The sequence below is a fragment of the Lolium rigidum genome, chromosome 4, assembly GCF_022539505.1.
Source record: "Lolium rigidum isolate FL_2022 chromosome 4, APGP_CSIRO_Lrig_0.1, whole genome shotgun sequence".
Classification (NCBI taxonomy): Eukaryota; Viridiplantae; Streptophyta; class Magnoliopsida; order Poales; family Poaceae; genus Lolium; species Lolium rigidum.
Window position 1 is genome coordinate 42,316,758 of NC_061511.1, and position 22,666 is coordinate 42,339,423.

The 22,666-nt window shown below is 48.8% G+C and overlaps 1 protein-coding gene and 2 pseudogenes across 1 annotated transcript; 1 reads left to right on the plus strand and 2 right to left on the minus strand.

Annotated features, from left to right (window-relative positions):
* The first annotated feature begins 2,149 nt into the window (after positions 1-2,149).
* On the plus strand, positions 2,150-5,002 carry LOC124708731 (LEAF RUST 10 DISEASE-RESISTANCE LOCUS RECEPTOR-LIKE PROTEIN KINASE-like 2.4). The gene is made up of 3 exons (XM_047240404.1): positions 2,150-2,957; positions 3,408-3,589; positions 3,738-5,002. The coding sequence occupies exons 1-3, from the start codon at positions 2,209-2,211 to the stop codon at positions 4,862-4,864; spliced, it is 2,058 nt and encodes a 685-aa protein (XP_047096360.1). The 5' UTR covers positions 2,150-2,208; the 3' UTR covers positions 4,865-5,002.
* Positions 5,003-6,405: 1,403 nt separating this feature from the next.
* LOC124705784 lies at positions 6,406-8,944 on the minus strand (annotated as a pseudogene).
* An 8,170-nt stretch (positions 8,945-17,114) lies between these two features.
* On the minus strand, positions 17,115-18,286 carry LOC124646959 (annotated as a pseudogene).
* Between the last annotated feature and the right edge of the window lie 4,380 nt (positions 18,287-22,666).

Below are 22,666 nucleotides of genomic sequence, written 5' to 3' on the forward strand. Positions count from 1 at the left end.
GCGAAAGGGATGCGGAAGCAAACTGTTTGGAGCGGTTAAATAAAAGGGGATATAGTGGAAATTCAATGCCACAGCAGTTTCCGAGGAAGTGGTGCCTAAAAAAAAAACTGCCAGGTCACGCGGAGAAGTTGAGAAGGCAAGGCATCATGGTGAAGGATACTGCGACGGTTCTGCCACGACATGACCCGACGAAGAGAAGGCAGAGTGATTTTGGAATTATCAATTCCAAAACCAGGGGGGGCATGTGTTATCACCAGAATTTGACCGAGTCAAAGGTGGGCCGTGATCAAGATGGATTTGAAGAATATACATGGAAGAAATACGTGAATCGGCCTATTATGCAAAGTTTGGGCTAGTTGGCACGTGTATCTGTAATATAGTAGATTACGTATCGGTTAGTTAGAGTTTGCCTCGTGCACGGTTGGGATTATTCCCACGTTAGAAAGTCCCCTGGACTATAAATATGTACCTAGGGTTTACGAAATAAACAACAATCAACGTTCACCACAAACCAATCTCGGCGCATCGCCAACTTCCCCAACTCGAGGGTTTCTTCCGGGTAAGCATCATGCTGCCTAGATCGCTTCTGGCGATCTAGGCAGTACAAGTTTATTCGTGTCCATGCGTTGCTCGTACTGAAGCCTTTTTGATGGCGAGCAACGTAGTTATCTTAGACGTGTTAGGGTTAGCATTGTTCTTCGTATCATATGCTATCGTCGTGCAACCCTGAGGCGTCTAGCCGCCCTTACATCTATCTTAGGTGTAGGGGCGGCACCCCGCTTGATCGTTATTCAGTAGATCCGATCCGTCATGATTGCTCCTTGCTCTGCAAGGATTAGTTTAATATCTGCATCGTTAGGCCTTACAAACGGGTTGAAGAATCCAGCGGCGCGTAGGGTGTAGTTTGCTAGCCCTAGACGGGATGTTCCGAGGATCAACCTTGTGTTGGTTTTTAGGCCTTGTCTAGGGTCGGCTTACGATCACCGTGCGTGGCCGCGAGGCTCAATCACGAGTAGGATGTTCCGATTATGCGGTGAAAACCCTAAATTGTGGTAGGTTGTGTTAGCTTTATTCCGATCAAGCAGGACCACCATATATTCGTGCACCTCGTACGAATCATGGGTGTATCGGCTCTCTGAGCCGATTCGCAGGATAACCTGAGAGCCGATCGAGGCTCGTATTTAATGTTTACGTGTATGCCATGCAGGAAACTAAGCGAGGCATCATCCATCACCTTCCTGACCAGGTATACGGTCAGGTGGCACGCCCTTGCACCAGCATCAGCGCGTGCGTTCCAGAAGACCTTGCGGGCCGTCGCTCGGAGGGACCAGGGCCAGCCGCAGCCCTAGGTTGTTCCCGGCTCTACTGTGTTGCCCGTCGCTGCTCGCCGGTGGGTTTCTGACGCCAACAAAATAATATGACATCTATAATACTAAATGAATATCAATATATTCACCATAAAGTATATTTTTTCCAAGCCCCATGTCATACCCCTGGTTGCCGGGGGCCAGCTCCGTCAGCTGTATGCAGATGTCTGATGTAATGTTTAAACCTTTTAAGTAATAAATCACTATTTACCGAAAAAAGTTATGCCTAAGGGTGCAGTTCACATACTAATGCATGCCGTGTTCTTGTGGTTTGAGTGTGATTGCAGACTTGCTTCAGTCCAGTCACACCTGTTGCATGAGCAATAAATGCATGTCTATTGGCAGCTTTCACAGTGGAAATTCTAGTATATTGTTGTTGTCATCTCTGGAAATAATGAATTACCATGTCATGGGATAGAAGGCTCCAAACCCAAGTCGTCGTTTGTTCCTAGCCATAAAATTTGGGAGAATATCTTCCTGTTTTGCATGCCGTGTTCCTGGGATTTGAGTGCGAGTGTGATAGCTTTCATAGTGAGGAAATTCTAGTGTACTGTCGTTGTCATCTCTGGAAAAAAAACAAATTACCATGTCATGGGACAGAAGACTCCATGCCTGAGTTGTCTTCTGTTCCTAGTGAGAGAATTTGAGAGAATATCGTCCTCTTTTGCGCATCGTGCACACGAACTGAAGTCAATAATTAGTATTCCAATCACACTATTACTAGGTATATAAGCAGGTGCACATTATCAACTAGTACATACCAATCCCTTGCCCACCTTAGTACTCTTAACAGAACTAGCTAGGATATCAACTCCCTATTGCATCTGTGAAGCTGGCTGTCATGGGGAATCCCGGCGCATATTATCATTCTGTTACTATACAAGCCTTGACTGTCTTCTCCCTCGTTGCAGTTTTTGCAGCAGATCATGTTCATGGAGGAAATGATGGGTGCACACGTTTCTCTTGTGGACATCTCCAAAACATATCATACCCTTTCCGTCGGCGAGGTGATCCTGTTGGGTGCGGCGCTGAAGCATACGAGCTGGTTTGTACCAGTAGCAAGGCTACAATTCAGATCAACACAGGAACATACTACGTGACTGCAATCAACTACACCGGTTCCTACTTCTGGGTTATGGACCCCAACTATGATACCAACAGCAGCTGCCCTCTTCCACAGTGGAATCACCTTCCTTATTCAGCCGGCAAACTTGATTCACATGGATTTTGGAATTTGGAAACTCGAAGCGGCAACTCCATAGCATGTTTTGCTAATTGTTCGCGAGCAGTGATGAATAATAATGCATACAAGCCTGTCACATGTCTGGGTGCCAACAATTCCCATGTTTATGTCTGGGTGTCTCGGTATGGATGTCCTGTTGGAGAACTTGAACCTTACTGTGGATACCGGGCCATGATTCCATTTAGTGAGGATTATTCTTCTTTTCCGCCAGGGCTACATAATGCAAGATATGCAGATATCACACAACTAGTAAGTAAGGGGTTTATTGTTGAATTTCCCCTTGATACCAATCGACCCAATGAGAAGTTAAGAATTATCCTCAATATATGCCTCAACAATTCAATCAGGTGATGACCCTGTGGTCCCATCTCCTCCCGAATTTTGTTTCTCTCCTCCATGTTCTTTCGAAATTTTAACTTGGAAGCCCACCTGACCTCAAAATTATAATTACAGTGGTGGTTGCAGCACCTCCAAATTTATGACATTTACAGTTACAGCACATAGTTCGACTCACATTGTAATTATCCAAAAGAACAAAAAAACACTGCCCAAAACCTAATTTGTCCCCTATTGTTTACTGCACTTTTCTCTAGTTTTTTTCTTGACCTGATAAGACATGTGCCCTGGCAAAATAGTTTTAAATGAAATGCATATTCGAATTATGGTGCTCCGGTCCAGGGAAAACAAAACCCTGGCGTTTTCTCAAAACTGGATCGAAATAGTATGCAAGTGGAATTTACCTAACCATGATCATGCTCCCTTCTAAATCTGTTTCTTTGCAATGGTACGATTTGCAGCTACTTCAAGGAGCAAATATCCAGTGCAAGCATCATGAACTGGACTCATGCTTTTTTCTGGAATGAGGTGCCCTTCCTGGAATGTGTGACTCAGTACTCTTATGATCACAACTACACAACAAAATTTGTTTTGGTTGTTGCAACCATAGTATCTCCTACTGCTATCCCCAAGTTCCTTTTCGGTACGTGAGGATTGTATGATTTTTTACTTTCAAAAAATAATTTACATGCTTTTATTTTAATCATCATAGCCACCTCTTGGACATAAACATATGCCTACACACTCATCTAACTTGCATCCATATCATTCCACTTGTTGGGCTTGGGCAGTACTATGCAGGTTCTTGTTGGCACCCCTGGCTCTCTGGACATTCCTACTCTACAAGTACTGGAAAACAAGGATCACGATTGACGCAGTCGAGAAGTTCCTCAGGATTCAACATATGGTTGGTCCGACGAGGTATGCGTACACAGATATCGTTGCAGTCACAAGCCATTTCAGAGATAAATTGGGCCAAGGGGGCTATGGCTCAGTTTACAAGGGTGTGCTACTCCCAGGCGGTGCCCATGTCGCCGTGAAGATGCTAGAGGGCAACTCCAGCTGCAACGGAGAAGATTTCATCAGCGAGGTCTCCACCATCGGCAGGATCCACCATGTCAACGTGGTGCGTTTAGTAGGGTTCTGCTCGGAGGAAATGAGAAGGGCCCTAGTGTACGAGTACATGCCCCGTGGTTCTCTGGACAAGTACATCTTCTCTGCTGAGAAGAGCTTTTCTTGGGACAAGCTCAACGAGATTGCTTTGGGTATTGCCAGGGGGATCAACTACTTGCATCAGGGTTGCGACATGCAGATTCTACACTTCGACATCAAGCCGCACAACATCCTCCTCGACAGCAATTTCGTCCCGAAGGTTGCTGATTTTGGACTCGCCAAACTGTACCCGAGGGGCGACAGTTTCGTCCCGCTGAGTGCCATGCGGGGTACCGTCGGCTACATAGCTCCCGAGATGATATCTCGGAGCTTCGGTGTCATATCGAGCAAGTCTGACGTTTACAGCTTCGGGATGCTTCTTCTGGAGATGGCAGGTGGAAGAAGGAACGCCGACCCAAATGCGGCGACCTCAAGCCAGGGGTACTACCCATCATGGGTATACGACCAGCTGACTCTGCAAGGAGAAGCAGGCGAGATATCTCCTGTTATTGCCGACATGCACGAGTTGGAGAAGAAAATGTGCGTCGTCGGATTATGGTGTATCCAGATGAGGTCTTGCGACCGGCCAACGATGAGTGAGGTCATGCAGATGCTGGAAGCAGGGGCTGACGTCCTGCAGATGCCATCGAGGCCGTTTTTCTGCGACGAAGGGCACATCCATGTGGAGGACTCGTACCATTTCACTTCCGAGTTGACCATGGTGTCAGAGGAGTTGAGTGCGGTGTCGGAGGAGGATGAAGAGTGAAATACTGCTACATGATATGTGATCTGACCTTATGTATGCATGTTTATATCATGGGGTGATGCACTTAGCTCATCATGTTATGGTTGTATTTGCACTAGTACTGGCAAGTAGCAGCCCATCTGTCCCTGTAAACTTATTATTAGAAACAAACATAGTAATTTCAAATAAGTTTGAGATCTACGATTATTTGTGTGTTTTTCTGTTCAATACTTTTAGATTAGATGCAACTCTGATCGATCTAATGTCCAACACCTGGAGGAATTTTCTTTCCATGGTGGCCTGATGGGCGAGGTGAGAAAAGTAACACTTTTTCTTATTGGAGAAAACAAATATTTTTCAGAAAACTTTTTATTTGCTTTTCCATTATTCTTGATACTACGGTAGCCCAAATGGTACTGAAGATGGTCACATGCATAGCAGCATATGGATGAACATTCCATCAACATCACTGAAGCTAACTTGCATCAAATTTTCTGCACATGATTTAGTCATAGCACCATTTGTATACTTAACTGCAGCCGCATTAAACATTTTGCATCCGACTTCCATGAGACACTAAGACAAGTTTTTCGACAGCAGGAACATAGCTTAGCTCCCTAATTTCATCACAAAATTGAACAGCATTTAAGTTACAGCAACACTGCAGATTCAGTTTCCATCAACAATGCCAAAAAGGAACTTTGCATTATTCCATCAGAATGTTAGTCTTTAAATGACAGTAACATTACAGAATGAGTTCCCATTAGCATATTAGCGTGCTCTTATTAACATATTTCACCATGCCAAAAGGAAGCTGCTACTAACTGATGAACAGAAGTCCGATTTCACAGCGTAGTGTGAAAGAAGGCCACAGCCTAGCGTCAGAGCCTCCCCTTCAACATGCCAACCCCGGGTACACGAACTCATAGTTCTTTTTCTTTCTTCCTTTCATCTAAGAAAGCCATGGAGATATAAGTAGTTCTTTTTCTTCCTTCCAAGAATCTCCCCTTGAGTATCTATACTTCTATAGTAACAAGACCAGTCCAAGAATCTCATTGTGCAATACGGGAGGGTAGTCGACAGGCTAACAGATTGGTGGACTGTGTTGGCTTGGTGGTCCTCAAACCCTGATAATTTTTTCATGTGCACCCCTGTTCCCTTAGCCGCCATGCCAGCACTTGAGCCAGCCACACATTTCATCGAGCAGCTGTGGGGCCCGACTGCCGGTGCCATGACAGAAGGCCATACCACTAAGTGAGCAAGAGGCACGACAAGGCTATGTGTGCTCTGAACTAACAACAGGTAGTGGCATACATATATATCAACATGTTCCTTCGATTTAAGGATACACCTCGAACTATCCCATCAGCAAAACATAAACATATTCCTAGTTCTGCATACTTTATTACAATGCTTGCTTACCATAATTGGCACTAAATAAAAGACATTTTTAATTCACAACTACAGGCTTTGTGTTCCCTTATTCCTCCCAGTTTACATTATTACAACTTCCAAATTCGCAGAAATTAACAAATACTATTAGAATCAACTACGAGACATTATTACAGTGAAGTTGCAGCACCAGATTGTTCCGTTATAGCTGCAAGGAATCTTGGCATAGGGGGCATATCGATCTCCCGTAGACCCTCGAGAACCCGGACAATTTCACCCATCGTGGGCCGATCAAACTCACTGTCTTGGATGCACCAACATGCAACTTTGCAAACCCTTTCAGCCTCTTCCAAACTGAAGTCACTATGTAACTGTGGATCCACCAAACTCCCCACATCTCCGCTGTGAAGCTTGCTGATGGCTTGAACGGGGAAATATTCATCATGCTTGTAACTGCTGCTGCTGCTAGTATTCTGCGATGTTTCTACTGAGGAATTCCTCCTTCCTGATATAATTTCCAATAACACCATGCCGAAGCTGTAAACATCAATTTTTGGTGTGATAGGAACTCCGCTAAGCCACTCTGGGGCAATATAACCTGTGGTTCCTCGAAATGAAGTCAGAATTCGGCTAAAATCTCTTCCCATAAAGATTGCCAGTCCAAAATCTGCAACTTTGGGAACAAATGATGAGTCCACAAGTATGTTTTCTGGTTTAATATCACAATGTATGATGCATTTGTGACAACTCTTATGCAAGTAGGACAATCCTCTGGCAACTCCTAGGGTTATCTGATATCTCATGTTCCAGCTTAGCACAGTAGCATTATTACTCTTCTTAAACAGATGACCATCAAGGGACCCATTTAACATGTGTTCGTACACAAGTAATCTGTGTTCACCTTCGCAGCAGAAACCAATCAATTTGACTAGGTTAAGATGTTGGATCAGTCCAACTGAGCTCACCTCGGCCCTGAATTGCTTCTCTCCTTGACTCGCACCATCAAGCTTTTTCACTGCTATAGTAGTCTTCGAGTCACTTAACACTCCCTTGTATACAGACCCAAAAGCACCTCCTCCCAGCTTTTCTGAGAAACTTTTGGTAGCTCGGGCTAATTCAGTGTATCTGAAGGCTATAATTCCACCAGCACTAGCTTGATTGCCACATAAAAAAAAAACCACACCACTTGAATTTTTTCTTCCAAATCAGTAACAACAGCATGAGCATTAGTAACACAAAACCAAAAATGCTTGCAGCAGTAACACCTCCAACAATTGGTTTTGTTTTGTTCTTTCTCAAACTTGGCAGCGATTCTTTGGCGGCAAGGCGAAGGTAGAGAACATTTCCAGAATTTTTATCAATGCCATGGACCAGAATTACACTAAGCAATTCCCCACTCCATACAGAGCATATTCTACTGCCATATGAATAAGCAGTACATGAGCAGGAACTGAGACAAGCTTCTTCGCATTTACTCTGACTGGTAGCAACGGATATGATTTGCGGGTTATAAGGCAATTGAACTGGAGTAATGGGGTGGAATATGTCAGTTGAACTTGTGAGGTTTTTGTCACTGGTGCAATGTAACGGCGTATTTCTGATGCATCCTCCTGTTCGATCCTCAAACTCCCAATCCTGCGGGGATTTCTCAAAGAAGCTCTCCATACAGTCACAGGATGGATGTGGCTTGCCGCTGCAGACCGTGAAAGGTCCACAGGAAGCAGGTGGATCGCATGGATCATCAGGTTGGGCAAATATGATTTGCCAAGACTGGTTGGCTTGCGACCAGACATTCAGCTTGATCTGACCGGAGATGTCTAGTGTGACAAATACGGAAGACGATGTTTCATCCTGTAAAGTATACATGTAGTACTCCTCTTGGTTGTTATTAACATATGTTATTTTGCTGAATAAATCTTTGGTCCGAGGATCCAAATCAAACAGTGACTTGAGTATTGGTAAGAGATTCAATGCCGATGCTCCGGAAGATGCATAACGCCAATACACTACCAAGGGGTTGGCGCGGCGCTTCAGGATGATCCCACTGATATCCACTAGTTCAAGGCTGTATGAGCCGATACCTGGATCAATGAGGCTCTTTCTGGAGATGCCCTGGCGATTTAAACCAGTGACCTTGTTCCGACCAAACTTGGCACCAGGAAGCCCAACATCTGTTGGGTAGTCGAAGCTCTCCCACAACATCTTTTGTTCGGATGTCAGGGCAAGGTTTCCAGTATTCAAGAGAACGGCAGCACTGATGGTAGTGTTTATGCTGCTGGTTTGTGTCCTATTATCGACAATGTGGGTGGACCAAACTACAGATTGAGTGTAGCTTGAATGGTTTACTACGATGACAAGATTGCCATCACTTGAGATCTTGAGCTGTGATTGGTTGAGGTTGGGGTGGGTGATGGGCTCATCCCTATTAGCAACCCACACAACAGTAAAAACTGGGATCTTATTGAACCATATGCCAAGGTACCACAAGCTAGGGCTGGGGGAGATGGCATTGTGGGACGACTTACTGATGGTGCTTGCTGGCTGGAACTGGAAGAAGCCAAGTGCGAACTTGCCATTTCTTGAGACAAGCTTTTCGCCAACACGGAGTGCTTGGCCTGCCGTGAGAGTGTCTCCATTTGGAGCTGCAAAGGAACACCAAGGAGAAGTGTGCAAGAGGAGGATCCCAAGTAGTATGTAGTGCGGAGCCATGGAGAAGAAGAATGTGAATAATTAGGAGAAGAGTAGATGTATACATATATAGACTGGAAGTATATCTGAACACGTAGGATGGCATGGTCAGTTGACCGACTCAGACGAGGAAGTCTACTTGGGGTCACCAAAGTGCAGATTGCGACAGTGTGCAAGGCTTTTTATGTGTACGTAGGTGTAGCTTAGCTTGTCTACGAAGCATGGACCATGCATGGTCAAGTCAATCACACCTGTCACTATTTATTACTTCTGGCAAATGTGAACCCTCATGACATGATGCTTCTCAGAGGTATGCGTGTTATTACAAATGTTTAATTCCATGAATATTCCTAATGCAAATTTAACGTATATCAATATAAAAACTCCCTAAAATAACTAACAAAATGGGACGCGGAAATATAATAATTTTGTAAGATAGAGTTCGCAACCTTAGAACGTGTACGAGCTACCAAAGTTTCAGAGTGATTTCTTCGGTTTCATCGATTTCAAGCGAAGCTTGATTCTCTAGTTCAACCCCTCTTAACTAGACTAGTTGCTTATCATCTTTTTGTTCGAGTCCCCTCTTCTAAACCAATTTTTTCTTTTATTTTTTTATTTTTGCCTAAGAGCATGTAGTGGCAACAGCACGGTACCAGACTCACCTCTTTAGGACTGAAATTCAGCTAATACCTAGACAAGCTATGGGACCATCCTAGGTTCATTGGACCATGGTCCAACCCAGATATAAACCCCGTGGACTGATTCCTCAATCCCTCTCATTACGTCGATTACACGCCTGTCATGAAGGCAGCCAATTCTGCCTCTCAGTGAACTTGTAAGTGCGAATAGTAAATCTATTCAGAAATAAAGCATTTCCAAGTTTAGTACGATGGAAATAAAGCAGAGCACCATTAGAACAGGATGCCTCCTCTTCTACTGTTCTACATTTGTAAAATACAAATAGTGGCACGACACAGAATAGAAATTAATAAACAATAACTTGTTTGAGGGTGAAAAAATCAACAATCTGATGTTGAACCGGGGAGGCAAAGTGTGTGCAGTGCGATCTCCCTAAGTGTGGACTGGAGAAGAAATTTATATGCCATCCCTGCCGTGTGGAACATCCAGCTGGACCTGTAATAGCTAGTTGGGGAAATTTTACAATTTTGGAGCGTGGGGCACGTAGAAGAGAGGTCCAAGGAGGACTTCCAATGGACCACCATGGTCAAGGTCAAGTCAACCACAAGGGCAATAAGGCAATGTCCTGGATGATCACGGTATTAAACTAAATCGGAAAAAGTACCTCACTTATTCAAGTTCTTTGAATACAGCTCTTAAAAATACAACCCAGCAAACAAAAATAATTGCTTCAGTAAACCTATTACAAATGCAAATTAAACGGAATATCAACACAAAATACCAACAAAAGCTCCCCAAAAAGGCAAGCAGAAATGTGACCACAAACAGAAGATGCACCAATTTAACCAAAACGGATGGTCGGTGGTAGTGGTGTGAATATCACAGAGTCTTGCAAGTGAGAACAGAGGTTAATCTACAGAGGCCAGAAGCTAAGGAACCTAACTGCTTGCAAGCTTTAGGACCAGCAGAGTAGGATGCCTCCTCTTCTACATTGGCAACACACAGAACAGCAAGCAGCAAACGAAAGCTTTTGTCTGAGATGAAAACAGGAATCAACAGTCTGATATGTGTTCATCACAACACTGGGCGAACTAATTTGGCAACAAAATTCTCAACCAGTCGTAATTCCTAAACAAGCTAAGGAGCTTCCTAGTAGTTCTATATCTGCTACTACTACAGGAAGTAATTTTGGAGAGTGGTGGATGGGAGGGGGGAGAGGAGAAGAGAAGAGAGATCTCACCAGCAGCAGTCATTTGCTCAGATCGTAGAACCAGAGTGGATGGAGGGCACTGCGTTTCATTGCCGCCCAAAGCAATCGACGTCGTCTCACTTCCCCTGTACGTACACTGCTTCGCCGCCACCTCCACATCGCGGCCACACACCGGCGGCCGCCTCCCTCCTGTTCTATTCTGTCCCTGCAGCTGCGGGAGTCAGGCCACGAAGCCGCCGTTCTATGGGCACCAACGCAGAACAGGGTGATCGCCTTCTGGAGGAGGCCAGAGAGATCACCACCCATATTTATACCTTTTATAAAGGTCTATTTGCGGCTGGCCCCAGGACTGGGGTAGCCCTCGCGGCAGACCTCTGGCCAGCTAGGGCCTGGGTCTCTGACGAAGAGAATGCCGCTCTCACCCTTCCGTTCCTCTCAGCAGAAGTCCGGAGCGCTCTCGAGGGAATGAAGGCTAACTCGGCCCCTGGTCCGGATGGACTCCCGGTTGTCTTCTTCCAGAAATTCTGGGCGAAGCTCCAGGAGACTATCCTGCCTATGTTTCAGGAGTTCTATGTAGGGACGCTTGATATAGGGCGCCTGAATTACGGCGTTATTACCTTGATCCCCAAGATAGTGGGGGCCACGGATATTCGCCAGTTCAGGCCTATTACGGTCATCAACGTGGTTCAACGGTTGTTCTCCAAGGTGTGTGCGATGAGGTTGGCTCCGATTATGGAGCGGATTACGCACCAATATCAATTTGCCTTCCTCAAGGGTCGCCACATCCACGATGGCATTCTTGCACTACATGAGATCGTGCACGAGGTCAGGAGTCGACATCAGAGGGGTGTCTTCTTAAAACTGGACTTCCAGAAAGCCTACGACCGCTTGGACTGGTCCTTCCTCCGACAGGTTCTTCAGAGGAGGGGCGTGGACGACCGGATGATTGGTTGGGTGATGCAGATCGTGATGTCTGGCAACACGGCCATTAACATAAATGGGGAAGTGGGTCCCTATTTTAGGCCGGCGTGTGGAGTGCGTCAGGGTGACCCCCTGTCCCCTATCCTCTTCAACGCTGCGGTGGATTCCCTGGTCGAGATCCTGGAGAGGGCTAGGACCTCGGGCCATATTACTGGTGTGGTGGGCCACCTTATCCCTGGCGGAGGGGTGACTCACCTCCAGTATGCGGATGATACCATGATTATGTTTGAGGGCTCGGACTTGGACATCCGGAACACCAAATTCCTTCTCCTCTGCTTTGAGGCCATGTCGGGCCTCAAAATTAATTTTGACAAAAGCGAGGTGGTGGTCTTGGGGTACCCCCCGAAAGTTCAGCAGCGGATAGCTGACAACCTCAACTGCAGGCTGTCATCTTTCCCTATGAATTACCTGGGAGTTCCGGTTAGGGACTCTAGGATCCTTATTAGGGACCTCGCCCCCTTGTTGGGCGAGTTAGAGCGAAGGCGGAGCCTTGGTGTGGGAGGTTCACCTCCAAAGGTAGCAAGTCGATCCTCATTGACTCCTGTCTGTCTAGCCTTCCCATGTACATCATGGGGCTGTACATCCTTCCCGAAGGGGTACATGCTGCCTTCGACAAGGAGCTATCCCGCTTCTTTTGGCAGGACAGGACAGGACGCCAGAAGTATCACATGGTCAGATGGGCCGATGTGTGCGCCCCCAAGGACCTTGGGGGCATAGGGATCATATCCTCGCGCCACATGAATGTGGCCCTCATGCTGAAATGGGTTTGGAGGATCTTGTCGGACGATGGGGGCTTGTGGCTGAAGCTGATTAAGGCTAAATACCTTCGGGGTCGGCCACTCCTTGCATGTGACCGTCGGGAGGGATCTCAGTTTTGGAGAGCCCTCCAGGACATCAAGCACGAGATTAGAACCGGGCTCTCCCTCTCCATAGGCGATGGTAGAGGGACCATGTTCTGGCTCGACACATGGCTAGGCGATCGCCCCCTTAACCTTGTCTTTCCGGACCTCTTCGCCATCTGTGCTAACCCCTCTAGCCTGGTGGCCGAAGTGGCACTGGAGGGATGGGATTTGGTGTTCCGTCGCGGTCTAACTCAGGGGGAAGCCCTGAGTCTGGACTCGCTGCGGGACCTCCTCCCGGACGCCCTGCCGGGAGGACTAGATGCGCCTTCATGGCGCTTAAAGCCGTCTGGTACGTTCTCAGTGCGGACGGCCTATAGGGCTTTGTTTAGGGGGCCTCTGCTTCCATGGACAGGTCCGCTCTTTAAGGCCCCTATCCCGCTTAAGACGAAGATCTTCCTCTGGCAGCTGCTGAGGGATCGCCTTCCCTCTGGGGTGGAGGTTATGAAGAGGCACGGGCCGGGCAACGGGCTTTGCCCATTGTGTGCGGTTCCGGAGACAACGACTCACATCATGTTTTCCTGCACCGCGGCACGATTTCTTTGGAGCTTCCTGTTGGAGGCGCCGGGCCTGAGTGGCGGGCCTCGGCCCTCGGGGAGTTCATCGAGGTCCGGGCGAACACTACTGGTAGGAGGAGGCGCCTCTTCTGGTTATTGTTCGCGGCCTTGTCCTGGACTTTGTGGACTGTGCGCAATAAGATGGTCATCGAGCGGATCTTACCTCGGCGCGCTTCTGACTCTGTATTCTCTTTCTTAGCTTTGTTGCAGCAGTGGTACCCGTTGTGTAGACAGCGGGACAAGGAGCGCTTGGACGGCATGCTCGGAGGATCTTCTTGCGGCTGCCCGCCGCATATCTACACCGTCCGAGCCTCCGAGTACACCTCTTGTGTGGGGTGTTGTATCGTTTTCCGTCGAGTGTTTGGGCGTGTTGTGCTTGGCCCAGCAGACTCTTGATGTGGGGTGTGTGCTATGTGTGTTGTATGTGATCTTTGTATGGATTTGGTTGCTTTATTTATAAAGCGGGGCGAAAGCCTGTTTCGAGGAGGAACAGGGGGCGAGGCTAGGAGCGGCTGCCATCAGAGGAAGAGTGGCGACAGAGGTCGGGACGAGATAAGGTGCGGCGGCCGGCAGAGGAAAAGCGGCGGCAGCCTCGCTGAGTTTGCAGCGACAAGTTTTGCCGGGATTAAGTGATTGGTTTCCTCGCCGAGCCAAAGTTTGCCAATTTTTGCCTGCTGGTTCCGATGTGTAGACGACACCCTTCCCCTTCCTATCTTTTCTTGATATTTGGTTTTTTAGGTTGCTCACCACATACCCCTATCTTGGTATCCCCCGATGTGCGTCTATGCGGCTGTGCACTTTGTATCCCCCGTTCTAGTCCTTTCCCCGATGTGTAGATATTTTTTCGTTGGTCTCACGCTACAAATTAAGTTAACAAACTATAATTCATTTCATCAGTCTTTTTTGGCACATATTGTATCATATTAATGTACAAGTATTTTTTTTTCTTCTTAATTTGAACGATATGATGTTTGCTAAAATCAGAAGTCGAGATCATGTGTACCCTAATTATGCAGAGTTCAGGGGGCTTGACATTTTCTGAAATTAGATGTACTTAGGTTCGTTAAATTTGCTCTAAGCCGTATATATTTTCCGACAAGGCCTAAAAAGCCATTTGCTTTCTGTGTATTTGGAACCTGGGTATTGGGGATCATAAAATTTCCCTCTTATAAGTTCCAAAGAGCCATGCCCAGGTTCCATCAGAAATGTTCCCAGGTCCCTGCTCTCTTGCGCTCTCCACACTGAAGTAACTGCTATTTCTTCTCACGGGAAATATACTTGGAAATCTTGTGATCCACACTGACTCCACCGATGAATACATAAAATAATTTGCACACATCAACCACCGACAGAATGAGTCATTGTCATAAAGAGTCATCGATCGAGTGTGACAAGAATTAAAATAATCTATTTCCTATATGATATTTTTCTCTCCAAAAAGTTTGCATCATGGGTGGCGTCACTCGTGGTTTCGCTAATTCAATTATTCGGAGCAGTAGCAATCCTGCATGGTTTAGGCTGTGTTTGGCATTACGGTGGACTAGCATAATCTTGTTCATCTCAACCCCTTTTGAATTCAGCATTTGTGTACTGGATTTTCAGTGGCAGAGCGGGATCAAGCTCATGTCGGCCTGATACGCCATACTTATTTTACCTACTTTTTAAGCTAGTTTTCTTTATAATAGGGTGTGACTGAACTAACCTAAATTTTGGACAAACGGGGTCACCCACCTTACAGAAATAAAATTTTGGTGGCACCAAGGATGCAGCTGAATTTAACCGGTGAAAAAGATAAAAGTAAATCAATGGCAACTGAAAATAACCATCAACCATCAAATTTTCAGTTGCGACCACTGTGCAACTTCAAAAAAGTTCAAGTCAAGCATGAATCAAAACGACAATCCAGCACCTGAGGATTTGGTCAAGCTGTATGATATTTTTCATCCGGCCGAAAATTAGCAATCCCATATAAAATATGCACGATGCATGATAACTCAACAAGCACAAAAAAACTCAGCTAACCGAACAAGGCCTGACCACTCGTCAAACTTAATCCCCCGATCCAGCTTTCGGGCGAGGAAACCGTCCGTACGGGGAGAGGCCGACCGATCTCCCTAGCCACCCCTCCACTCTAGCCGGAGGCCACCCTCTCTCCCGGCATCGGCGCCCACCCTCCATCACCGACCCCTCTCCTCCCTCCTCATCCGATCTTCACCCCGGATCATCTCGCGTGAGGCGGCTCCGGGCAACGACCCAAATCCTAGCCAGAGGCCGGCCGATCTCACTCCTCCTGGCCGCTGCCGCCATCAGGGTCGGCGGTGGCGGCCGCGTCCGGCTGGCAAAGACAGGGGCGATGGTGGCGCGCCCATGGACTCCCCTTCGCGCGGAGGCGGGGTCCTTCAGGGGCGGCGACGGTGGACGACGGGTCTGGTGGTGGTGGCCTTTGGCTACATCACCCGGATCATGGCGGGGGACGCGGTGGTGTGGCGGATCTTGGCGGGGAGGAAGGGCGGCAGCGGGATCGGGCAGCGGTGGCAAGGTACATGGTCGTGAGGCGGCGGCATTGGGGCTCGGCCAGGCTTTCCTGGTGGGCAGCAGCCGGCCGTCTTCGCGTCGTGGGCGTGCGTAGCCGCTATCCCGACGGGTACCGGCCTCCACTAGCCGGGTTGGAGGAGGAAGATGGACCGTGGTTCCCAGCAATGGCGGCGGCGTGGGGGCCGGCCGTTCCGGCTTTCAGGGTGGTGGTCCTAGGGTTCTTCTTTCACAAAGATGAAGATGTTCCGGATGCCGATCTTTCTTCATCGAGCCGTAGTGAATGGAGTAATCCTAGAAACCGATAACTGGTAAAGCTTATTGTTCCTCATCAGATGTTTAATGGAGTACTCCACCATATGATAAAAACTTCATTAAGAGAATAACATTGAATCGTGAGAAATTAATTGCCCGGAAGGCTCCAACCGCGAATGTAACAGAGCATCTTTTGCCTGGAGTTCACGTGATCGGGTGGTATTCGGTCGCGCGCGCTTATGCTTTTATTCCGACCGTTTGGTTCCGAAGGGAGCGGCGTGAAGTTCTTTTATGTGTTGACATCAAGAGACTTTTGGTCCATGGTGAAGTCAGAATGCAGAGAATATCATGAAGGCAAAGATTGGGGGATTAGCTAAAGAAGGTTCAAGTCTTCGCGATGTTGAGGAGCTTGCTTGGTTTTTCGGGATTCGCAGCAGTGGTATGAAAGTGGGGGCGAAAACACATGTGAAGTTCAGAGTCCTACCTTTTAGGGTGAAAACCCGAGGTCTGGCCTTAACTGGTTGTGCCTAGCAATGACCTTGTTGGAGGCATTGTTTTGAGAGCAGGAACTATCTTCAGGGTGAAAATCTAAGATCTTTGATCGGGCGACAACGGCGCTGATGCACTGTTCCCTTCTTGGAGGCGTCGCTTTTATAGAGTCTGTATTTCAGGTGTTGTCTTCTTGGTGGATGTACTACTGTTACTAGGCCTGGGATACTGTGGCGGGACTTTTATTTCTTAGTTTTCTTTTCTTTTTTTGGCTGTGTGCATCCGTACTGTCATTAGGGTGGTGTGTTGTTGTAGATGCTGAGTGTAATTGGTATCTTTTGATATTAATATATTTCCTTTATCGAAAAAAACTTAACAAGCACAGGTTGGGCCTGATTGTTGGATAAAACACAACACTTGCACTTTAGGTGCGCTCCGGTGTTCTCCCCCTCACCCTCCCAACCACTAAAGATGAGGGAATAAGTTAGGCCATAAAAGGGTATTGTGAGATTCCGGAACCAAAGTTTGAAAAGGGAGGGAAACCAAAACAAAAGCCCGCTTCCACATACGGAGTACATCCAGTGCCAACACGCACTACAAATTAATCGCCCGAAAGAAAGAAAGAAGTTCCATGGATGATCATCCGAGGAAGGGGTAGTCGGTGTAGCCGGCGACGGGGTCGGAGGTGTAGAAGGTCATCCGATCGTACTTGTTCAGCTCCGCGCCGACCTCGAACCTCTTGGGCAGGTCCGGGTTGGCGAGGAACAGCCGCCCGAAGGCCACGAGGTCGGCGTACCCCTCGGCCACCACCTTGCCCCCTTCCTCGCGGTCGTACCCGCCGTTGGCGACGAAGGTCCCCCTGAACGCCTCCCGGTACGGCAGCAGCCGCTTCGGCACCACCCGCCGGCCGTCCACGAGGGCCATCCTCGGCTCGATCATGTGGAGGTAGAGGACGCCGTGGTCGTTGAGCTTGGTGGCCATGTGCAGCGCGAGGGAGTGCGGGTCGGAGTCGTGGCAGTCCATGAAGTCGGTGAATGGGGAGAGGCGGACGCCGACGCGGGCGCCGCCGACCTCCTTCGCGACGGCGTCGACCACCTCGAGCGCGAAGCGGCTCCGGTTCTCGAGGCTGCCGCCGTACTCGTCGGTGCGGTCGTTGGAGCTGTCCTTGAGGAACTGCTCGATCAGGTACCCGTTTGCGCCATGGATCTCCACGCCGTCAAAGCCTGCCACGCACATCATTGACGTCAAACAACCAGAGCAGAAGACGGAGCAAGTTGACTATGCATGGCGATGGCGGGAGGGTGGACTCAATAATTAATTACCGGCGTCGATGGCGTTCCTGGCGGCCTTCCTGAAATCATCGACGATAGCGGGAAGCTCCTCCACCTTCAGCCTCCTGGGCGGCGAGAAGTGCTCGATGTGCCCATCGAAGCTCGTCTGCGGCCCGATCCCCCTGTCCGTGCTCGACAGCGGCGCGGCGCCGCCGGGCTGGAACTCGAACGTCGACACGCGCCCGACGTGCCAGATCTGGCAGAAGATCAGCGCGCCCTTGGCATGCACGGCGTCCACGATGGGCTTCCACGCCTCGACGTGCTCCGGCGTCCAGATGCCCGGCGTGGCCTCCGTGATGAGCAGGCCGCCGGGGGTGGAGCGCTGGGCGTAGTAGAGGGCGGCGTGCGGCTGCGGGACGTTGCCGTAGGAGCGCTGCCTCGTCAGCGCGCGGCGCAAGCACGATCCTGTAGTACAGCTGTGGTGGGTTAATGAATTTGGTTAATGAGTTAATATATATCTGTATGCGCATAGTCAGGAGCAGGTCCTTTTTCTCTCTTCCCCCATCGAATGAATTGAAAGCTGTGACATGAGTCGCCTACTGCATATATGCCGCCAGCCAATTGCACCCTCCTCCCTTCGCTTCCATTCGTTGGTTCCGTTCCTGACTCGTTTCCGTTTTGATTGGAATTTGGAAGACATGCAAACCCAAGGGTCTCCTTCTCTTATTTTCTACCCGGCCCTTAATTAACGCATCAGCCGAGGAAAATAAATAAATTCAACAATTACAGCTTGTGGAAGCAATTTTCTGGCCACGCGGATCGATACGCATGCATTCGTACAAGACTAAAGAGAAGAGTCATTGGCTTGGCGGCTCTTGAGAGAGCTAGGAAGAAACAAAGGGCGAGAATAAACGACCTACGGGATGGAGATGCAAACACCAAATTCTTCCATAGGAAGGTCAATGCTAGAAGAAGGAAGAATTTCATCCTCAAACTCCGGCACAACAATGGTTGGGTTACCTCCCACGAGGAGAAACAAAATATCGCGCAAGCGCATTTTGATGCGGCCATCGGGCATGTCAACCCTCGCCCCATCTCTTTCAATTGGAATGCTTTGGACCTCCCAACTCCAAATTTGGCGGGATTAGAGGTCAAGAAGGCGATCTTCGAGATGCCTTCCGACAAAGCGCCAGGCCCCGATGGCTTCAATGGAAAATTCTTCAAGACGTGTTGGGAGATCATCAAAGTTGACATCATGGCGGTCATCCAACGCTTCTCCGATCTCCGCACAAGAAACCTACATTGGCTAAACACCGCCAACATTGTGCTTATCCCAAAGAAAGATGGGGCCGAGGCCATCACCGACTTTAGGCCTATTAGCCTTATTCACAGGTTTGCAAAGATTGTGGCCAAAGTCCTCTCCATGAGATTGGCCCCACATATGAATGACATCGTCTCGCATGCCCAAAGCGCGTTCATCAAATCTCGAAGCATCCATGAGAACTTTATGTTTATCCGCAACTATGCTCGTTGGCTTCATCGACGCAAGAAGGCTTCCCTCCTCTTCAAGCTTGACATAAGGAAAGCGTTCGACCATGTTAGATGGGACTATGTCCTCGAGCTTCTTCAACGCCTTGGGTTCCCGCCGCGGTTCCGGGATTGGATCGTGGCTCTATTTGGCACCTCCTCATCGAGAATTCTTCTCAATGGCATTCCTAGAAACCCAATCAAGCACGGCCGGGGCCTTAGACAAGGAGACCCTCTCTCTCCATTGCTTTTTGACATCGCCATCGACCCTCTCCAACGCATCCTCCACGTCGCCACCGAGCTCGGCATTCTTTCCCGCCTCCCCGGAAGAGGCGCTAGATTTCGGACCTCCCTCTATGCCGACGACGCGGCCATCTTCATGGCCCCCATCCGTACGGAGGTCTCTTCCCTCGCGCAAATTTTGAGCGATTTCGGCAAGGTCACCGGACTATTGACCAACTTTGAGAAGAGCCTCGTTGCTCCTATTCGATGCAACAACATCAACATCGAGGATGTCCTCCATGATCTCCCGGCTACCATAACGTCTTTCCCCATGCGCTACCTTGGACTTCCCCTTGGGGTCTCAAGGCTAAAAAGATCACACTTCCAATATATCGAGGACAAGGCTATGGCACGCATCGCCCCCTTGAATGGGAGATACTTCAACATTGCCGGCAGGAGAGCAATTGTTAGATCGGTCCTTACTTCCCAAGCTATTTATCCTCTCACCTCCCTCGAGGTGCCAGCGGAACCTCTACAAGCCATAACCAAGACCATCCGCAGTTTCTTTTGGGCGGGCACTGAGAAGGCCACGGGTGGTAAATGCAAGGTGAACTGGACCGCGGTCTGTCGCCCCACCTGCTTTGGAGGCCTTGGCATCCTCAACATGGACAAGTTTGGGAGGGCTCTGCGCCTCCGATGGCCTTGGCTTGCTTGGACGGCGCCGGATAAACCGTGGGTCGGTATGGAAAACCCATGCAACAATGATGATATGGAGCTCTTCCACTCGCTCACAAAGGTCACCGTTGGCGATGGCACAAAGGCCAGTTTTTGGAACGATCCTTGGATCGATGGTTTAAGCCCCAAATGCATCGCCCCTTCCATCTTCGCTCTCTCCGGCAAGAAATCTGCCAATGTCCGGGATTCCATCACCGACGGCGCTTGGGTTGACCACCTCGATACTTCGGAGGGGCTCTCGGTGCAAAACCTCGTTGAGTTCACTAAGTTATGGTCCCACACCTCGCAGCTTCACCTTCAAGCAGGCACCCCGGACTCCATTGTTTGGAAGCTCACCGCGAATGGGGCCTACTCTTGCTCATCGGCTTACAAGGCACAATTCGCAGGGACTATCCGCTCTTCTATGGATGCTATTGTTTGGAAGGCTTGGGCACCCCCCAAATGCAAACTCTTCGCTTGGCTCATTATCCAAAACCGAGTGTGGACGGCGGACCGACTTGCCAAACGGGGTTGGCCCAATGGCCGGGTATGCCCCTTATGCCGATGCCACGACGAATCCGCCAACCACCTCCTCTTTAAATGCCGCTTCACAATACGCATATGGAGGATGATCCGAGATTGGCTCCACATTCCAGACTTCGACCCTTCCGCTTGGACCGGTTTCGATAGTGTCGAACTCTGGTGGACCTCCATCGCCTTTGCTCATAGTGGAAGAAGGAAGGCCATGGCTTCCCTTCTCATGTTGGTCTCGTGGGAGATTTGGAAGGAGCGCAATGTAAGAACTTTTAAGAATGTGGCGACCATGCCTACTATCATCTTCGCGGGGATCAAATCGGAGGCTAGAACTTGGGTTGTGGCCGGTGCTAGGCACTTGGGTTTTTTCATAGCGGGAGAGTAATCCTTTTGCCCTTCGCAGGGTTGTAACCCTAAGACCTTGACTATCGAACTTTCTTTCCTTCTCTATTAATGAATTAAGGCAAACCTTTTGCCTTTCTTTCAAAAAAAAAAAAATATCTTGGAGCCCAACGGCTCAATTGACTTTGGTTTTCTTCCTTTCTACTGGAGTAGTAGTATCTAGCTGCACGTACGTGAACGCTAGCTAGCTATATGTGGGATACAAATCACCCACCCAACTTTTGTGAAAACATAGCGTCGTCCTTTTGTGCTTATCATGCTCCTATGACCTATTCTAGCACAAGAAAAAATATAGGGTAGACATCACGAGGCCAACTAATTAGGGGGGCACATGAAATCGCCGGGGAAAAAAGGACCTGGAACTCTTACCCTTTCACAATGCCTCAAACAAAATCATTGCCAGGCACAACACCAGTTAAGCCCATACCTTGGGTTTTCACCCTAAAAGGTAGGATTCTGAACTTCACTTGTGCTGCCGCACCCACTTGCATACCACTGATGCGGAGCCCAGAACGCCAAGCAAGTCCCTCAACATCACGGAGACTTGAACCTCCTTTAGCAATTCCAGCAGCAGCACCGGCCTGAGGGGCGGCTGCTAGGGTTTGGAGAGGGATCCTCCACCGCCGCCCGGGAGGGGGGCGGGAGCGGAGGTAGGGTTCATCGATATGATATCGTGGTGGTGTAAAGAGGTAAAGTCAATACACAACTTTGAATTTACATTTTCTTCACAAAACATGACCATCCACTAGAAAGATTCTCGAATAATAGTGCAAAACTTCCAGCTTGAAGATAATATATGTATGGTGTACTTAAAATATCAAATTATTCAACACACTGGCTATTTATTAAAAAGTTGCGAAACAAATCGATAACTAAATCATATTTTTGAAATCAACCAATACAAGGGCACACGGAGTATGGAGCACATGTGATTCACAGCAAGAGTAGCATGTGTTCGTCAACAAAGTTGATGCATGCATTTGATCTGTGCAAATTGCCCGATGAGTGCCTAGCTACGTATAAATGTGCAAGATTCCCTTTATTTCTTGTGTATGCAAGACCAGGACACTATAGCCCCACCGAGGTGCCCAACGCCGGCACACCTTTACCTTCCCCCCGAGCGCATCCTCGCCCACCACCGCCACCGAAGGCGTCGCCAGGAAAAACCCATGTCGCGTGGGGGTGGCGGAACTCCTCGGCCACCATGGAAGCGTAGCGGCGGAGCCCGCTCCGGCCATCTACAACAGTGATGCATGCGACAAAGGCAGCCATGGTGCCTCAGTGGTCCAGCGACGGCGGGCACCGCGATGGCTGGTGGGAAGGTGGGCCCGATCTGAGCCTAGATGGGCTTGGTCGGGCCGCGACCTGCACACAACTGCATCTCGATGACGCTGACATCGCTAAGCAGCAGTACTCATGCGGCATGTCTATAGCACGAGGACGCCTGGCCCAGGCGTCCTCGGGATTCAGCCCTAGGCATGGCGGCGGTGACCTCCTTTTTTCCTCGAAGG

What these genes read in the sequence shown, in the direction of transcription:
- LOC124708731 (XM_047240404.1), top strand. Translation starts at nt 2,209, where the DNA reads ATGGGGAATCCCGGCGCATATTATCATTCTGTTACTATACAAGCCTTG. An exon ending in TGCCTCAACAATTCAATCAG is followed by an intron (nt 2,958 to 3,407) that starts GTGATGACCCTG and finishes TACGATTTGCAG; the next exon opens with CTACTTCAAGGAGCAAATAT. An exon ending in TATCCCCAAGTTCCTTTTCG is followed by an intron (nt 3,590 to 3,737) that starts GTACGTGAGGAT and finishes GGGCTTGGGCAG; the next exon opens with TACTATGCAGGTTCTTGTTG.